The sequence below is a fragment of the Dipteris shenzhenensis genome, chromosome 18, assembly GCF_047967505.1.
Source record: "Dipteris shenzhenensis isolate YYH24624 ecotype China chromosome 18, Dip_SZ_1.0, whole genome shotgun sequence".
Lineage (NCBI taxonomy): Eukaryota > Viridiplantae > Streptophyta > Polypodiopsida > Gleicheniales > Dipteridaceae > Dipteris > Dipteris shenzhenensis.
In genome coordinates, this window is record NC_141613.1 from 47,836,143 (window position 1) to 47,855,830 (window position 19,688).

Here is a 19,688-nt window from a genome sequence, read left to right on the forward strand (position 1 = left end):
AAATGCTTCCATGTCAAGTTTTTTTCCATGATTGAATGTGTCATCAGATGTTATTCATACGAATACTTGTTATCCATACTAATAGATATTTGCACAAATGACTTGTTCATACTAACATGCTTATTGATAAGAATAACCTCTACTAAATGTCTTGGCAATTGACTACACTGTTTGCTTGGTTCTCTGGTTGAGCAAAAGAGACCAAAGAAGGAAAATAAAACAAGGAAGGACTCTTAGATTGCTAAAGCAATCGATAAGGTCTACAATAAAATTGAAATTTTGATTTCATTTTTATGAGTTCTCTTTTTTAAGTTCTTAACAACTATTGTGTAAATTTCAATTGTGTTTACTCACACACACACACACATATGTGTGTGTGTGTGTGTATAAATAAATAAATTAAGTAATTAAAAAAATATGTATGTATGTATGTATGTACATGTACACACACACACATATATAATGTATATATGTATATGTGTGTGTATATATACATATGTATATACATACATACATATATATATATATATATATATATGTATGTATGTATGTATGTATATATGTATGTATGTATGTATGTATATATGTATGTATGTATGTATGTATGTATGTATGTATGTATGTATGTATGTATATTACATACATACATGTGTGTGTGTGTGTGTATGTATGTTTGTGCGCACACACACACACACATGCACGCACGCACACACACATATGCACACACGCGCACGCATGCACACACACACAATAAAAAGGCTCTTGATTTTGTGAAAAAATATAATAAGCCAAGTATTTGTGTTGTAATTGTAATTTTCTTATGTGAATAAATTTTGTTTTATTTCTTATGTGAAAAAGTTTATGTGAATGAATTTGGTGAAATAAAGTTATTTGTTATGAATAAATTTTAATTTATTTCTAAGACTTATTTGAATAAATGATATAAAATTAAAATATAAAATGAAAGAATATGTGAATGCTTAAGAAGATTGTTCAATTTTACCATCCTTGACATTTCTCTTGTTCCAAGTAAAATGTCCCACACCCTCCAAGTCTAATAGCTCTACATGGTCCAAGAATTAGTGAGTCTCACATTTGAAAGAATGTAGTTAACTCTTTCAATTGTATGCGCATGAAATCAAAGAATGATTATAATATAACCATTCTTCGACTTCATGTGCATGTGAATGAGAATGAATGAATCTTACATTCTCTAACTTTATGCATGTGAATGAATGTCTTTAAAAAAGCTAATTGCTCTGCATAGGTGGATGTGAATGAATGCTGTAAACAAGATTATTCTTACACTTGCACTTGTAAAAGAATGTGATTGTTCCAAGTTTTAGGTGGGATTCCCCTTTCTTTTCAATCAAGCTAAAGGTCTCGAATTCAAGATTGAGTGTAATGGGTATAAGTACACATGTTTCTCATTGTTTACAACTAATTGTGAAACCGTATCTTTTCCTAGATGTACCTATTGGTGCTTGCAAGGTGTATGGGGGTCCTCCCTTAGGACTAGTAACCTTGCATATCCATTAGTACTTGACTACTCTAGCTCCTCATTTTTAAATTGAGCGCTTTCTTTTTTTTTAAGTTTTACTTCAAAGTGAAATCATGACTCTTCAGATATATAATATGGCTAGGAGCATGCGCATGCCTTGTATGGAATTTTGGGTATGAAGGATAGAGACTTGTATGAACCTTAAATAAAATCCCAAATTCCACATCTATTAAGAAATTCCAATCCAATCTAGTGCCCAAGTGCCTTCATACTTGTCAACATGGACTTCTATAAGAAATATGTATGTCATAGGATGCAGCTGCCAAAATTTCACCCCACTATATAAAAGGTATGAAAGGAGATTATGATATGGTTTGCCACACAGAGAGAGAGAGAGAGAGAGAGAGAGAGAGAGAGAGATCAACATCTGGCAGAATAATTCAAGCACATGAACGTTCCCATTCATTAATCTCACTTACATGAACATATTCAATATGAGAATTTTCAATCAACATCTCATGGAAATATTCAATAGCATATTCCCATTTAATACAACTTACATGAAAGCATTAGACCTCCAAAACAAAAACTAATCCCTTCACAGGTTATTGTTTGAATGATACAGAACCTGATGCAATGAAACAACCAATTATGTGAAAAAATATTTAGATAAGTATGTTTACAAAAAAACATAGCACGCATTCAAATATTGAGTAGCATGGGGACATGTTTTGATAACCATGAAACACCCGTTGACTTATTTGCCTTGTGTAGCTATGAGCCAAGCCACACCCACCCTTAGGTGTGGAAGTTAGCTCAATACCATAGCTCTATGGAGCACCCTACCCTAGGGAGGGTCCAAATGCATCGTTGGACATGACTGGCTAAATGACCCATTGTTGTAGGGCTTTTTTATTTAGAGGCAGCTTGTAGCATGTTCGAGAAGCCATCAAAACCAATGAGAATACAAGGCGCAAAGCCACTATACCTTGTTAGGGGATAACACAAAGGAAAAATTAAATAATAATTATAGAAGAGAAGAGGGATGAAATGGAATGAGAGGAGAGGGGAGGAAAGGCACAGAATGTGAAAAGGGAGGGCACGAAAAACAACAGGAGAGACTAGGAGAGGGAGAAATTAAAGTTAGAGAGGTGTGAAAGAAGATGAAAGCAATTGTTCAAAAGAGAAGGGAGGAAGGCGAGGCTAGGAGTGATTTTTATGTATTTATTCAAACAGATAATGGAGGAGTCTATTGATCAAGGAGGGGGAGGTGGAGTAAATAGCAAGTGGAGCCCCTTGTCACACATTTAATAGACCCATGCTGATCCTACCCTCTAAAATGCCATAAAAAAATGATTTAACCATCCCTAGATTCCCTTAAGAGTGACCAGGGTTGTACTATGAAGGCCTTGTGTGCCTTGGCTCTAGGATAAGCTTTTGAGCCGCTTCTCTTCACTTCATGTAACAATCGAAAAGCAAATGCAAAACATAGTCAAGACATGGAACAAAGTTGACACGATCTATGTGAAACTAGAGGCAATGGAGCCTTACATATTGTGGAGTTATGTGAGATGGTATTGCCCACCTCCTATGGAACCACATAAGGTTGAAGGGAGGTAGTGCCATTTCTGCTCATGTTTTTTTTATAATAGTGAAATTCCCCCACTCACACACCCGTGCATGTGAATGCAACATAAATGATCATTTTTAACCACCCAACACAAGTTTTCTTCCCCCCCTTTGGACCGTTTCTTTCTCCCTTGCACTCTTCCTGCAACTTCTATCCCCTCTCATACTAGATCCCCCTGGACACTCGAGTAGAGATTCTTGCCACTTCTTTGCAAGTTTGGTAGTGTTTTGAAAACCAAACATGCAATCGAAAATGAATGAGTGATCTATATGAATGTTAGCCCACCACATGGTCTATATGAATGTTAGGTCACCATAAACCTGCAAGAAATAGGACACATGCCACAATAGAAAGAAAATTGCAAATTCTACAAATATCAAGATCAAGAACTTATCAAATGTTGCCAACAAGCACAAGCCAAAATACCAAAATATACTTTTCACTCACAAATTCGGTGTTGTTGTCTTGCCCTTGATAGTATTGGTAAACATCGCCCCTGTAAAAGTTCACGGTCGGCCAAGATTTGATAGCAGCCGCCGTCAGATCTTGGCAAATGAGGAATGGGAATTGCCCATCCCAATGACTGACCAGCCCACACCCACAATTAGCATCGGAGTTCATTTGGAGAACAATGTTATGCTGAGTTTCCCTCCTAGAGGCCTTTCACGAGGGGCGACTGACGGTCTGTCACGTGGGGTAAAGGGGTGAGCGTTGGCTACTACTGGCTAGTGGTGGTTAGGCATCCTTCCAGGGAAAAAAATACACACGCGCACAATTAGCATCTTAGTTCATTTAGAGAAGAATTTCACGTTGAGTTACCGTCGCGAAGGCCTTTCACGTGGTTGCTCGCCAGTGGCCGGGCAGTATCCTAGCAAGCAGACACACACACGCGCACATAGGCGTGGGGAAGAGCGGAAACTGGGGATGGAGGGTTAAAGTGACTAGAGGTAGGGGGAGGTGGAAAGGCAAGCTGTGGCTACTGGCTATGGCGTCAGAGAGAGAGAGAGAGAGAGAGAGGTGGCTATGGCGACAAGAAGGCTTTTTCTGGGCTTTTGGGTCCGACGCAGACAATATCACTGCACTAGATTCATCACCCTGCTTTTCCATCCATCTCATGAGTGACTCCAAAAGACTCCAGTATTTCTCCTCCCCTTCAGTCCCCTTCTCCTCCTTCCCTTTCACTCTGCTTCAGTCTTGACGCAATTCGAATCACAGATTTGAGCATTTCCATCAATCATCCTCTCTATCGCTCGCTAGATTTGCACGCAATTTTCAGTCCGCACTTCGAGTTAACTGCCATAGATCCTCTCGTTGCACAGTTGCTGTTGCAATCTTGCTTCCTCACTGCTCAGCTTTTTTGCCTTCCCTCTCTGTCATTCCTCGCTGTCAGCTGGACATATTGATCGCGTGGGCGGCTCCAGAGTCCAGAACCTGTGAAAAGATCGCCTGATTGCTTTGCCTTCTGCAGTCTCCATCTGCTACAGAAACGGATTTACCAGCTGTGAAAGTGGACATCACTGTCATCGATCACCTCCTTATGTAGATTGCGCTCTTGCATCATTCGAGCTCGCGTGAAGTTTGTGCATCCTCTGCTCGCTTCCATCTTCGGACCAGCAAGTGTTTCAGCTCCGTCTTTTAGCGCACCTCGCTGCCCTTTGGAATGAGAACATCGTCGTAGTTTGCACAAAAATGGACCCGGAGCTTCCAGTGTATGATTCCAAGGTACGGACACAGCCTTACTGAGTTGCTTCTTGAACTTTGCATTGATTCGAACGACGCATTATACCCACCGTGCATGGTTACCTTGGGAGCGCGGCCTTGCTTCAAGAGCTTGAATTTCCAAAAGTCTTCAAAGGAACTCAAATATTTGGCGCTCTTCACAACACTCACCGTTGCAATCATCGAGGCGCCCTCAGTCGGAGATTTGTAGGATGGTTAAAGCGGCTCGCATTAAACCTTTTAAGCGCAAGCTGGATAGGAAGCCAGTGTTTCGAACGTCCCTTGCTTTAATGGTGCGGAAGAAAGTCGTCAGATATAACTTGAATACAAAACGAACTGGGAGCTTTACTTCATTAGCATAACTTGGTAGTTGGAAAACTTCCGATTTTTATTCCTCAATGTGCTCTCTCTGTCTCTCTCTTTTTCTCTCTCTCTAATGTAGTCACAGGTACTAGGTAGTTGCAGCTTGGACGAAGAGGATGTAGACTATTTTTTTATTAGCCTCCTCCTTTAGTGCTACCTTTGTCAAGGCCAAGTCTGCCCTTTACCTCGGGAGTGCTCCCTGAAACTCAGTCTTCATGGATGCTCGTGTGTGTGTGGATTTGAGATTGAAACTGCACGATTTGTCGTGTTTTCAGAGGTGGGCACGTTCCTGGATTCATCCATATATATGTGTATTTGTGTGTCTAGAGGATGAGTCTGGGCATGTTCCTGGATTCATCCATATATATGTGTTTCTGTGTGTTGGGGGGGGAGTTATTGGGGCGGTGGGCTTTGAGAGCATATGTTTATACTAGGGTCTACACCCACTGTCAGGCGCTGATGATGTTGGCGGAGATGCCATACGTAGACCTTACTATACGATGGAGGTTGCAGTTTTCAAGGTTGAAATGGCACTTTTTGTTTTCTAGAGGAAGTGTTAAGGAATGTTTCGGATGCATCTAGATGTATATCATTCCTCAATTTGCAATGGCAAGCTGAGCTAACCCCTGGCTGGCAACATTTTGTGGAGGGGCATGACCACTTTCCCTAATGGGCCCATGAGGTTATTGTCTCCATCTTAGAGCCCTCTGAATTTTCGTATTTGTTAATGTAAGCTCTTCTCTACTTGGGAATTCTCGTACACATCTACTCTTGATTTTTACTACCCTAATAGTCATTTTCCTGGGAAAGGATTGTTCAGAAATTGGGTTAACTACCCACATGTAAGCCCCCCAGTGAGGAGAGCATCAGAGGGTGACACCTGTAGAAGATCAGCGGGAAAGATGAGGGACGAACAGGTTGCCACATGGGCAGCACATTGGCTGCCGTGTGGGCAGGACAAAAATATTATTCTTGTGATCCATCCTTGACGGCCAATCTGTCCTTTGGACAGCCATGGAGTTGGCCATCCTCTGGGCCACACACGGGGCTTGATTTGGGGGCAGGGAGCAGCCAGGGATGGCCCCTTTGATGGAGCAGAAGGTGCTGGGCCATTGACAGGCCTCTGGTCGGCCTATCCAGGTCAGCCAGTAGGGCTGCAATGCCAGGTCAGTGGATCTGGCGGGGGATCGGTCATCAGGTCGGTCATATCCCCCACACACTGGGTTGTCCCAGTCAGCAGCCTGTCAGTTGATTTTAGGGGGTCATCAGGTCATATCCCCCACACACTGGGTTGTCCCAGTCAGCAGCTGGTCAGTTGATTTTAGGGGGACGTAACGTCCACCGGGAGGGCAGAAGCACGCCCATTCCAGCCTTCAGGTGTGTGTTCCCAGGCACTAGAGAAGATATATTTGGTGACAGCAGGGTGCATCACAGGCACCTGCAAATAGAGCATTCCAGCAGTCCGTAGCACACATGGGTAGAGCTCTTCAAGGAGCAGAACACGGGATACAGAAAGGGAGCCGAGGAGGCATTTTAGGGCTTCTCTCTAAGCAACTGAGGTCGTCTTCAAGAGGCACACTACAGCAGGAGGGAGCAAGAAATTGGGCAACACTGGGAGGTCTCAGATCTAGCACTAGTGGCCACATGGTGTAGGGTGTGAGCTCTCTTTGTATTCAGCTTGGTACTATTTGTGGACCGTTTTGGTTGCAATATCTCACTGTCTATTTCCAGATCCATGCGTTGAGTTTATACATGCTTGTGCACATAGTTTAAGTAGGATCCAGATCAGCGTATGATCTTGTGGGTTCATATATTTTCTGCTGCACGTAGAAAGCAAGTCCCTTTCACAGTTAATCTCTAACATGGTATTAGAGCTTTAGAGGATCTACACCAACAAATTTGCAAGATAGAGGTGACTTCAGTACTGTCCATTTTGTTTGTTTGCAGTCTGTTGAAACTTGAGACATAATCAAGACTTGTAGTTCATCCACACCCTGCCATGGCATCTGGCTTGATTATGCCATATTTTAGTGAGACTGGAAAATTGGACTGGATCATTGTTTTCTGCCATTCAAGCCCTTTTAGTTCATCACATGCAGTTGAGGAAGAGTACTTGGTAGTATTTTACAGGTGTTGTTTCTTTAGCAGTTGTTTAAAGACAATTGAGCATCACCATATTGGAGTCCATGCTTGGCATTGAAAAAGCTAGATAATTTGCAGTCGAACAAAGCCTTATTGTACGTAATTTGAAGACATGTTTTGAAAAGGCTACCGAGAATCAGCAATCACATATTGCAATAGTAATAGACAATTCTTATCTACATTGAAAGACTTCTAACCAGTTGCCTTTTGCAGAAAGAATAAATGTCTGATGGCCTGCCTTTAGATGAGTGTAAAATCAACATTTTTTCTGTAGTTGCAAATTTTACTGGTAAGAAAAACAACTTGGCCTTTGAAATCTTGTCTGTGATTTTGCCATGCAGATATCACAAGTTAAAGGTTTCCGGACGGTCTTGATTTTGGCTTATCAAACTTTTGGTGTGGTTTATGGGGATCTGAGCACGTCCCCACTCTATGTTTTTAAGAGCACATTTGTACGGAAGCTGCAGTATTATGAAAGGGAAGCAGTGGTTCTTGGAGTTTTATCCTTCATCTTTTGGACCTTGACATTGATTCCTGTCTTGAAGTATATTATCATTGTGCTGAGTGCTGAAGACAATGGTGAAGGTATGTCTTTACCAGTATAGTTTTAATACAGGGTCTGTGGTTTTCCAGTCTAAAGTTGTGATGGAGGGTTATTTCTTGTTGCATTAAAGATCCAGTTTCTTATCTGAAGGGAAGGTCAACTGCTATTTGTATCAGTCTTCCATTTGTCTTAGAACCCCTGAATCCTCCATGTTGCATTTAAGATGGCAACTCTAATGTAAAACACTTGCTTGGTAAGCCTGAAACCTCCAGACGCTGACGAAGAGTACCCCTTCAAAGTCTCCAAGAGAATCATGTCTGGGAGGGTATCTGGGCTCTCTACCACGAGTCTGAGTCGAGAAACCCCATCATCTGTCACCACTGCGGCCTCTGACTCTGCTGGGTACTCCAAAACTATGCCAAACACCCGTCCAATGAAAGAAAGGATGGATCTGTACTCCCTCGGAAGTCCCGGGAAGCGGAGCATCACTGGGAAGCAAGGAAACCCCATCATCTGTCACCACTGCGGCCTCTGACTCTGCTGGGTACTCCAAAACTATGCCAAACACCCGTCCAATGAAAGAATGGATGGATCTGTACTCCCTCGGAAGTCCCGGGAAGCGGAGCATCACTGGGAAGCAAGGAACATGGTGAGTTGAGTCCATGTCCTCCACCGTGAATCCATGATACCAAGGGATGAGGTAAACCGAATGGGGGGTCCCAGGAGGAAAGGGCTACACTCCACGAGAGTCAGAGCTGTATCCAGGGAGCTTAGCTAGAGGAGGAAAACACCGCATCCATATGTAGTGACCTCCTAAATGTGGTCGCTGTCTAGTGCCAAGCTGGCCTGGATCCAGTCCCGAATCTGCCTCTTCCAGGGAGTGAGACCTACTATCCTGCCTATGACGGCCCTGTCCTGTAAGAGATTCACTGCCTGCTGTAACTGTTGCTTATCCACTGGTGACACAAGAACTTTGATAGATGGGGGAGTCAAGGGTGCTGCCATAGAGCCCCTCTGGCCAGACCAAAGGTCGCCACCAATGTCCCAGTCTTTAGCAATAAGCAATAACCTGTTGCTTATCCGCTGGTGACAAAAGAACTTTGACAGCTGGGGGAGTAGAAAGTGCTGCCATAGAGCCCCTCTGGCCAGACCAAAGGTCGCCACCATTGTCCCAATCACTAGCAATAAGCAATAATCTGTTTTCAGATTTATAAAAGAAATAAATAAATACCGCAAGGGGTGCCAACGGATTTGGGGCCAATCGGTGTACTGTGCATTGAGCAGGAGCATTCTAGCTCCACTTGTGTTTGAGTTTTTGCTGTGGTTTTGCCTGTATTAAATACATGCTTAATTGGATATTTTACTGCTGTGACCTTTGCATTCGAGCCACTATTCGAATGGCCCCTTGCCAAATCCCTGTGCTGCGGGGCAGCTCCACGGACAGTGCAGGATCGTCTCAAGGTCTCCATCCTTGCAGCGGTGGCACCTCCCATCAATGCGCATCTGCTTCAGCCATGGGCCCCCATGGGCAACCATTCAGAAGAAGTAACCTACCATGGCCAGTGGCTAGCCTATAAGCGCGATTTTCAAAATGTCTGTTTTGCTGCACGATTCAGGATGTTTCACAATGGCTTGCATCAAAGTGTTCAGATCCTTGCATGTTGCTTTGTTGGTGACTTGACATAAAGTGTGTGGAAGTTCATCTTAAGTATACGAGGAAGATTTGCCCCACAATATAGTCAATGGCTTGCTGTGTGAATTGTTTAATGCTTTATAGGTGGCAGTTAAGATGGTCCAACTTTCCTGAAGATGGGGGGATTGATGGTGACTCTTTGCTGGAAAGTGCTTCTCTTCTGAAGCTGGGGGGTTGATGGTGACTCTTTGCTGGAAAGTGGACCGGTTTTTGTCTAAAGTGCACCCTTAGCTCAGTGATCAAGCTTACACTAGGTGTTTTGAATCTACATGGCTGCTTTAGATTGTTCATTTTTGGAAATTACTGTGTTTTGTTTGTTCATTATGAAATTCCCTATGCCTTCTTTTATCCATCTTTTGGAGATTGTTGCACGAATCTAATGGCTAATAAGACTGATTTTGGTCGTTCGATAACGTCAAACATTGTTTCTTGCACTGTAATGGAACAGGTGGAACTTTTGCCCTCTATTCACTGCTTTGTAGACATGCAAAGCTCAGCTTATTGCCTGCTCAACAAACATATGATGAGGAACTATCAACTTACAAGCGTGAAGGGCCAGATCAATCTCAACACATGTCTGCTCTCAAAGCATTTTTTGAAAGACATAAGCGAGCTCGGACTGGACTTCTGATTCTTGTTCTACTTGGAACATGTATGGTCATAGGGGATGGTATCCTGACGCCTGCTATTTCTGGTATGCATTTGCCTGCAGAACTTTTATCTAGTTTTTGGTGTCCACTGTTTAAATCAGCATCCCTTCTGGATTTGCGTTTTGAAAGTATCTATTCTATATACTTGATGCCTCCTATTTACATAAATAATGTCTCAAAAAACTCTAATTTTGCCAGAAACGGTGGAAAGCTTGTTTTGTTTCCTAGAGTCCAATGCCCATGTTCAATACAAGTTGTAATGCTCCAGTCTGTGTGCAAGCTGTGAAATTTCCAGCCTGTGCTCAGTTTTTGCAGCCTGTGTACTTGACTGCAAGTGGTTTGTTTTCCATATAGTTTGTACATTTAATCATTATGATGGAAATCCAGTTGGAAGTGCAAAGTGGCTAGGCTATGAAATGTAATGAGCTGAAGCAATGAAGGATAATTATTGGCACACCGATCATATTGTAGAGTGAAAATATCTTGCACATGATCACTATGAATGTGGAATGCACAATGCACAGATAATTCAGACAAATTGATTGCAAATTCAGCCGAGCTTGTTCAGCCCATAAAGGTTGCTTCAGTTCACGATTTCAACTTGGAGATCAAGCAATTTTCACGCTGCAATGAGTCTCAAAGCTTCACGAACCGACTGATCCCCTTTTGCTGTTGTAAAACCGTGAATTACAAGTTTCTGTCAACCCCCAATCTTGACGATTTGATTCAGCTCTGTTTTCTGTCCTATAACAGTAAATCGTTCTGTGATTTACTGCAAGAAAAGTTGATCTTTGATCAAGTTCTTGAGCTGTCCAAAGTGTGATCCAGATTTCGTTGCCTTTTTCTCAACGATTCAGTTCTTTTTGGATCAGACCAAGTTTTGAAACAGTGCTGCCTTGATCTTCTTCCACTTTTTAGTGCATCATGGTTTCAAAACACGGAAGATCTGCCACCAGGTGGCCCAGCCAGAGGGGACCTGTTTGGGCCAAACGATGACCTTGACGAAGAATTTGTAAGAGCTAGAATCCAAGACATGTAGACCTTGAAGAATTTCAGCCTCTCTTTGAAGAGAGTGTGTCCAAGCAAGTGACGGTTTCTAGTAGAAGACGCTCTCCTAGCCCTTGAAGATGCTCTTCTAGTCCTCTATCAATTAATTCCAAAGAATCCTCATGAAAGTGCCAAAGTTTGAGGTGGTGTTCTCGTAGCCCATCGCCACCTCGAATGCGTCATAGCTCAAGGGAATGATGAAGGAGCCCAAGTTTCAGTTGAAGATGACGAATCACCTACTCCCCAAGCAAGAAGTGCAAAAGAAAAGCTCAAAGGAGGCAAGTTTGTTCAAAGAAGGAGAAAAAGCTCAAAGGAGGCAAGTCCGTTCACTTTGTCACTGATGACCGAGCCTATGGACAAGCATAGAAAGCTATGAAGCTCATACGCCAATTTGATGTGGCTTTTGGTACGGATGGTGAGTCTTCAAGTATCCTCCAAGCTACGGATGGTGAGTCTTCATTTCGCAGACACGGCCGGTGTCTGGTGGAGTGCTCAGTTGGTGGTTGGAAAAGCTCTAGAGACATTGGTCGAATTTAAGAAAGTATTATATTGGCAGTTTCTTCGAATGGACGAGGTGCACATCACATGGGAGGGTCTTCACATGGATGAAGATGAGGCCATTGAGGCCTACAACAAGAGATTTTGGGACACATATTTGCAGGTTTCTTCCTTTTAAGAAATCTGGGATGAGGTTCATTAAAATTTCTACCAAGAAAGATATATAGTGCTGTAAGCTGATTTCATCATCAGCCAGGTGCACTAAATTCTTCTATTATACCTGCGGGTATTCAGATGGATTCTGAGGGACTACATAGTACAGTTCAGATACTATATAGAATCCAAGATCTCTGTAACCTTAGTTCTGGTACTTTGTGCTGTAGATAGAAAATCTGCTCTTGGGGGCCGGTTAAGGGCCCCCCATTTTTATGTCTTTGCACAGGGAGAGGTGTCGAGGTTAGCCACTGTAAAGTATAGGATTTTATCAGCTGAAGTCAAGGATGCAAGAGATTGCGAGGAGCCTTTCTATTGTGAGGAGCCTTTCTGCTGCATTTTGGCCATGATATCTGACTGCATTCCACCTGAAAGAAAGATAGATTTATTAACTTTTGTTGAAGGACATAAAAGCCTATGAGACCAATGAAAAGTGGAATCAATAAGAGAGTACAGCCCTTGTGGGGGGACTAGAGGTGCCTATCGCTCCTCCAAGAAACTACTGATGAACAGAAATGAGAATTGAACATGAAAGAAAAAGAAATTCCATGTCCCATGAGTATCTCCTATCATGTCTTGTCTAGTCTCTGGAACAAGTCTAAGATGTGTTGCTGTCGTTCTTGACTTTTCTTTCTCAATGGGATGTACCCATAGTGCAGCATTATGCAGCTTGTCGCCAAGATGCCACAATGATAGTACCTCGAATGGAGTGGGTGCTTATTGGTATGCCGGAAAGTCTCGGTCTCAACTTTTCCTTCTCGTGTGAAAAAGTATGCGATCTCTTGTTGTTTGGGACCATAACCACTGGCGGGTCTGGTAAGTCTAGACTTGAGTCAAGTGATCTTGTGTATGAAGATTGTGGCACATCTCTCGTCTATGCAATCAATAACTATGATCATATCCGTGTATCCATGGGTGAAAGGCAGTGATCACTGATACCTCACTTGGATCTCATAGTATCTGGGGCATCGCATGAGGACATGCTCCTTTGTCTCCACCTTCTATGTGTCACATAGAGTTTAGATCCTTAAATCTCTGCAGTGTCGTGTGGCTGCAATCTCGTGTCTTGCCTTGATCTAGAATCTATGAGATGCCTCCCTTGGATCTCAGTATATCTGGAGCATCACATAAGGACATGCCCCTTTGTCTCCACCTCCCATGTGTCACATAGAGTACAGAGCGTCAGATCTCTACGGTGTTATGTGGCTGCAATCTCATATCCTGCCTCAATCTGGAATCTGTGAGAGAGATCCTGAGCTGGCCCATTGAGATCCATACTATGTTGGAAAGGTGGACCTGTAGATATCCTGGTACCTAGATGAATCCATCCTCCCTCAAGTGGAGGAATGTCTCTGTAGAAGGCCATTCTGGTTGCATGTGGTTGCAGTAGGGTTACCCATGTCCTATGGATGTATGCCTACCATAGATTTTCATGTGTGATCTAATGAGTCTCTTGCTGTGTCAGATGTAGGAAAGGGAATTTATTCAGTATTGGTATGGCTTTTAAGGACTTCATGTCATGATGCTATCCCGCATGATCCGAGGGAAGAGATGTGCACCACATGACGTTATCTAGGCTCTAGCAGAGTTTGCAGCGATGCCCTCCACACAGATGCATCATTATACATCTGGATGGACTCAAACAGTTTGTCTTGCAACAAAGACTTCCATGGGGGGCCACTTTATCCTCTGTGCAGAACTTAGTTGAGGGAGATGAACAATGCCAGTACGCATAAGTCTCCAAATGGTTCATGATCATAGGGCATATCCATCGATCATAGCAAGTTCCCTCATCCTCTCTGAGGTCTACTGTACAAACAGCCCGAAGAGCGATTTTGTGGTCACATGCTAGAATTGTGTGGAAACAATCTCTCTAGTCTCAATAAAGAAGCATGCCTTTTGGTCAATCGTGTTGGTGCTACCGGTTTCATGGTAAATGTGGGGCTATGAAAATGCACCCCAAGTATACATAATATTCGACTATCTCAACCAGCTCCTCTACAAGTGTGAAGGCCTCACTTTGGAGCTGATACTTAGTAGTGTTAAGGTCATAACCTAAGTTGACCTTCATGTCTCAACTCTCACAAAAAAAGCTTGCAAAGTCAAATGCATATGTAGTTTGCATCTGGCAGGATGGGTATGCCATAATTAGCCAGATTCGATCATCGATCTCCTAGTGTGTCCACAAAGGGGGCTGAATACAACCTGTGATTGTGTTAACTCCACTAGAGGTTCAATACATCATAGTCACCTTCCATTGAAGGCTGAACACAGACTATGGACGGCCCAAAGACAACATAACAATCGTAGCAAAATGTATTTGTGAAAGAAGCCTCATTCATTATGCTTGATGGTATGTGTGCCTTCATCAAATCGCTTGAGAAATTTCTTCTTGGTCTCCATGGCCTGGGCAATGTATATGCCCAGAGCATTGGTAGGACCTTGCTGTTTGAAGGAGGTGGATAATGCTTTGAGGATAATCCAGGATGTGGAGGATAATCCAAGATGTGGCGAATTTGTGTGGTATAGGTTGCATATATCCACTCCTTTCCCACTAGGTGTCAATGTCTTGTCTCACATCTCAGTGGCATGCACTTGTTCAAATGGAGGCCTTTGCTCTTTGTGTCTGCTTTGGTGCATGCTCATCCAACATTTTGGGACTTTTGATTTGCGACTCCCGTAATTTGCGCGTGACTGCCTTGAGCCTCTGGGACGCGAGGGTCCGGCCATGGGGCGGGACTTGGGGAATTAAAATTCCTAGTGGGCCCTTGTAAATAGTGAATGTGCGCCCAGTTACTAGGTAATTAATTCCTAGGGCCAAAGTGTGCAACAGGGGGGCCAAAAGAGTGGTGCAATTAAAAAACACTGCTTTTTGGAGCCTAGGAATTTAAAGGGGAAGGGAGCCCTTCTTTTGGATGCAGTTGGCCAAATCAGTTCCAGAGGAGCTAGATCATCAGTTTCAGGTGTTCCAGAGCCTGCTAAGGAAATTCGTTTTTACCCAGAGGCCAGTTTCAGGTGATCCAGGGCCTGCCAGGGAAATTCGTTTTTACCCAGGGGCCAATTTCAGGTGTTCTAGAGCCTGTCATGGAAATTCGTTTTTACCCAGGGGCCAGTTTCAGGTGATCCAGGGCCTGCCAGAGCAAATTGCAATTGATCTAGGAGTCTGTTGCAAGTGGCGATTTCTGCCAGGGTGTCTGTTCGAGTTTGCGATTTGCTTTTGGGCTCTTCCAGGCTATTCTAGGTGCTTGTGATTGGTTTTAGGGCTGTTCCAGGAGTTTTGGACCTAACCAAGCTGCTTCGGGTGAACTGCAACTTGCTTTTTTCAGGCTTTCAGGCTCTGCAAGAGATTTAGACCTGATTTTCTGGAGCTTTCTAGGTGTTGTGGCTGGTTTTGGTATCTTTCCAGGCGTGGGTGCTCTATTCGAGGCTGCTTCTGGGCTGTGCCAGGGCGGAATCAGCTTATCTTTGTAGGATCTAGGGTTTTCCAGCCAAGGTGACCTTTCTGTGGATTCCGGGTAGAAGAAGGCTTGTCTTTGCCTGTTTTTGCTGTTTTCTGATTTGTTGTTGGCTAGTTATTGCGTTTGGGTTTCTTTCCTCATGAAGAAGGATTGATTTATGTTGTTGGGCAGTGGCCAGGGAGGCTATAGATTGAAGAAACTCACTGGGAAGTGTTTGGTTTTTTGATTGCATCAGAGTTCAGCTATTGAGGGCGTTGTCCAGCTGTGTTTGGGTGGTTGGGCACTTGGATGTGCGATTGCAAAAGTGGTTCAGACAATGGTTGCTATTGGGGTCTCTGTTGCATACTTTGGTTGGTTGAGGATATAGGATTGTCTAGTGATTGGATGCTGTTCACCGTTTGAAGTTGAGCAAGGAATTACAGGGTGGGCTGGATGGGGAGTCTGTGGGCGTTGGTTTGCCTGTGGTGCAGCTTCCCGGAGACCTTTGTAATCAGATGCTTTGCTTTAAATGAATGTTAAATAAATACCGCAAGGGGCACCAACGTTTGGGGCCAATCGGTGTCTTGTTTCTGAGTAGGAGCGCTCTAGCTCCCCTATGATTTGTTCTATGGTGCATATTTACTTGTCTATTTACTGTGTATGCTGTATTTAAGTGGATCCTACCACCCTTTACGTTGTTGAGGCTGGTTTCAGTGTGTTTGGAGCCTATCATCCAGCATAAGGAACTGGCATAAGGCAATGTATATATGTGTTGCATGGAATATGTATACTTCTTGTCTTTGTCATGACAAGAGAAATCACTAATTAGTGATTAGTAGACATTAAAACATTAATATATGTTGTAAGCCAATGGTGTAACATGTATATGTATTTATGATAAATACCGACCGATTTGTTATGGCAGTGGATCATCTCAGTAGATAGGACTAGTTGAGTTGGAGCCACTGCTTCAGAGTGCATCGAATTTGGACATGTGATACTTATTCTATTAATAAAAATGTACACACACGTGTCTAGGTCCTAGGGGCAATAGGAAGGGAAGGGTGCATTAAGGTGCATTGAATGGTAGATGCATGGGTCATAGGATAAGGTTAGGTGTAAATGGGAAGATGGAACTTGAGTGATCTCAAGGGACATTAATGAAAGGGTATCACCCTTTTATTGTGAATCTCACGTAGCATTCTTAATTGACCTTGCATTCATCCGCCATCTCTCTCCCACCTAGCATGTAGGTCGAAAATAGAAACAAGTACTCTCACGAGGGCGCTCTTCCCCATTGGAGGGCCAATCAGCATTCAAATTTTGCATGCATTGCACACATTTGCATTCTTGAGAAGGCTGGTTCTTCACATTTGGTATCAGAGCCTCGACGATCCACCACCTGGACGAAGAAGGAGCGAGCACAAGGCAAGGCGCAAGTGTGTGGGATAGAGGCAGGAGAAGCCAATGCAGCGTAGGGCCGGACTGCTCGAGGGAACTGCATGGGCAAACCGCGTGTGAGAAGGCCTGCACGGGAGAAGGCGAGTACACATGATAGACTTCTGGACGGGCAGCGACAAAGAGTGTTGAAGATTCGCACGGGTCGATGAGGCCCGGGGAAGCAATCACAAGATCTGGAGGCGGGGCTGCTGCAAACTTCGACAGAAGGCTGCGCAAACTTTGGTCGATTGCAAATCGTGATGAGGCGGCCTGCAAGGTCTCATATGTTATTATCGGAACCTCGCAAGCTTTGGATTATGGAGTCTCTGAGGTAAGGGCTTTCTTTGATTTTTGGGGTCTTTGGACGGGGAACGGGGTGTCTTAATGTGGTGACACCCCCTCGGTGCGAATAGACCCTTAAAACCCTTAACCGTGGGAAAAAGAGACCCCCCCGTTCTCCCCAATTGAAAGTCGGATTGGAACAAGGTTTTAAGGGGGTGATCCACCCATCAAGTACCCCCGATACCAGTATCTAGAGCACCAATCCGCTCAAAACAAGTAGCCCAAACGGAGTGTATCAGTTTACAGCATAAAAACAAGGAAGAAAGGCTAAAAGAGAAGGAAGAAGAGGTCAATTGAAGTGGTTTTTCGACACAAGGAAAGTGGGAGTCGGATAAGTACCACCAACTCTACCACATTTGACTTTTGCCGTAAAATAAACCCCCTTTTCTGAAATTACAGCATGTCATTTTCTCTCTTGTATCACTAAAAGGAAAGAATGAAAGGAGAAGGGATATTTAATAATGAACTTGTCCTTTTTCCTCCACTACCAGAAGGAGATAGGGAGAGAACACCATCACCTCCTCCTGAAGAGAATAATGTAGATGAGTTTTACACACATATTGAGTATGATAACCCGCGTATAGAATTACCTTCATCTCTCCTTCAAGAATCTCTTGATAGGGAGTTTTCGTTTAGAAATGAAAGAAGAAACGAGTCCATCCAAGAGCAAGGCGCTGAGTTTATGCCTTTAACTTAAAATCCCATACACGTGGATCATAATCCAAGTGCAAGAGGGAGAGAGAGTCCCCCGTTGATAAGCTGGTTTCTCAGCTTAGCCGTATGATTGAACAGTCCATTATGACAAAATTTGGGACCAAGAGATTGCTGAATTTTGGGGATGAAGATTTAGGTATCCCCTCGAAGAGAGCCAAATTTCAACCTCGAGAGAGAATAGAGTTCCCAAAGTATGATGGAGCAAGAGAGGCGGATAAAATCCTCAATTGGATTCGCCATTTTGAGCTATATTTTGCCCATCAAGATAAGACCGATCACAAGAAGCTTGCTCTTGCCACACTGCATCTACAGAAGGATGCTTTGATGTGGTGGTCTTTATCACAAACGGGAAAAGAGCCTATTCTTCAATGGTCCAATTTTGTAGAGCAGCTTAAGGCCACTTTCATGCCTCTGAGACATAAAGAAGAATTGACCTTCCGCTAGGAAAGGTTCAGGCAATTCGATAACGAGAGTAACACTGAATTTACAGCTAGGTTCTGGAAACTCTCTTTAGAGTTATCTGAGAAGAGCGAGGATGATAGAAGGAAGAAGTACTTAGCAGCCCTAACCCCGAAAGTGCGGTATGAGGTTGAAATGTTCAACCCAACCACCTTGAAAGACCTTACTAAATTGGCTGAGATTGCTGAGAGGAAATTGAATCCTCGTAAACCCTTCAACAAGGGAAAGGAGAAAGCTATTGTACAAAATGTAAACAGCCAATCACGTCCTGGATGGATACCATCTCCTTCCATGACTGATGATGAGAAGAAAAAGCTAATTAAGGAGGGTAAATGTTTCGGAGTAAGGAACATAAGCGAGGGCATCCATGGCATAAATGTCCTACTTTATTAGCCAAAATTGTCAAAACGAATTCTGTAAAAGGGAAAGGCAAAGATCCAAGCAGGGGGGTGAGGCTTCTACCTTCTCATCCCAAGACTCTACGGTGAACATAGAACCAACAATAAATGCTATCCATTCAGCCAACACTGGTGTATGGATGTGTGAACTGAATAGAGAGTAGGCATATTCACTGTAGAGTATGGACAGAGAATAAATATTTTTCTCCTCCTTGTAGAGCGTCTGATAGGATGAATAGGGGCTGAAATAGATGAGTTGGAAAAAGAGATTGAAGGTCTATAGTTTCTATAGACTAAATAGCTCTCCATCGCAAAACCATCTATAACCAAGGTCTACCTAGTTCAATGAAACATTTGGGTGAGAGATGGTTGTCTCAGTGGTGGACTTTGTGGAGATCTGTGTATCCTCTCCATCCCAAGAAGCTTGAGAGGCAGCCTCCCACTTCAAGACGAGAAGGGAGTATGGATGTCTATTTGATGAATTTGGTCAGAATGTGAGCTCTACCTAGGATCTTTTTTGTGATACTCCAGAACTGCTTTTATGTAAATGCCCAGTTGTTTGACTGGCTTCTCAAAATGTCATGCAAATATCTGGCATCTAGAGCTTGTATTGTGGTTTTCCGTATGTGTTGTTATGCAAACAAGTGAGCAATGCATGGTGCTCATCGTCTATGATGTCTCTGTGTAAACAAAGAGAATAGGATGAAACTTTTCTAAGATCATCTATATTTAATACTTGAAAGCAGCACTTCATACATCTTCAGACATTAAACTGGTATGGAGTACGCTAATTGGGGGCACCCAACTGAGTGAATCAATGGTGGATAAAGGTAGATGTGAGAGTGACTGCTTTAATTTTGCATCTTTTCACTTCCTCTAAATCTGCAAGAGATTCCAT

At 43.2% G+C, this 19,688-nt stretch overlaps 1 protein-coding gene across 1 annotated transcript in view; it reads left to right on the top strand.

Moving 5' to 3' along the window:
* The first annotated feature begins 4,159 nt into the window (after positions 1 to 4,159).
* The window catches only part of LOC147891333 (putative potassium transporter 2), a 50,664-nt gene continuing 35,135 nt past the window's right edge, over positions 4,160 to 19,688 (top strand). Inside the window, exons 1-3 of the mRNA XM_087389673.1 lie at positions 4,160 to 4,853; positions 7,697 to 7,940; positions 10,041 to 10,286. Of these exons, the coding sequence (XP_087245799.1) occupies positions 4,821 to 4,853; positions 7,697 to 7,940; positions 10,041 to 10,286 (523 nt within the window). The 5' untranslated portion in view covers positions 4,160 to 4,820. The remainder of the gene's footprint in view (positions 4,854 to 7,696; positions 7,941 to 10,040; positions 10,287 to 19,688) is intronic.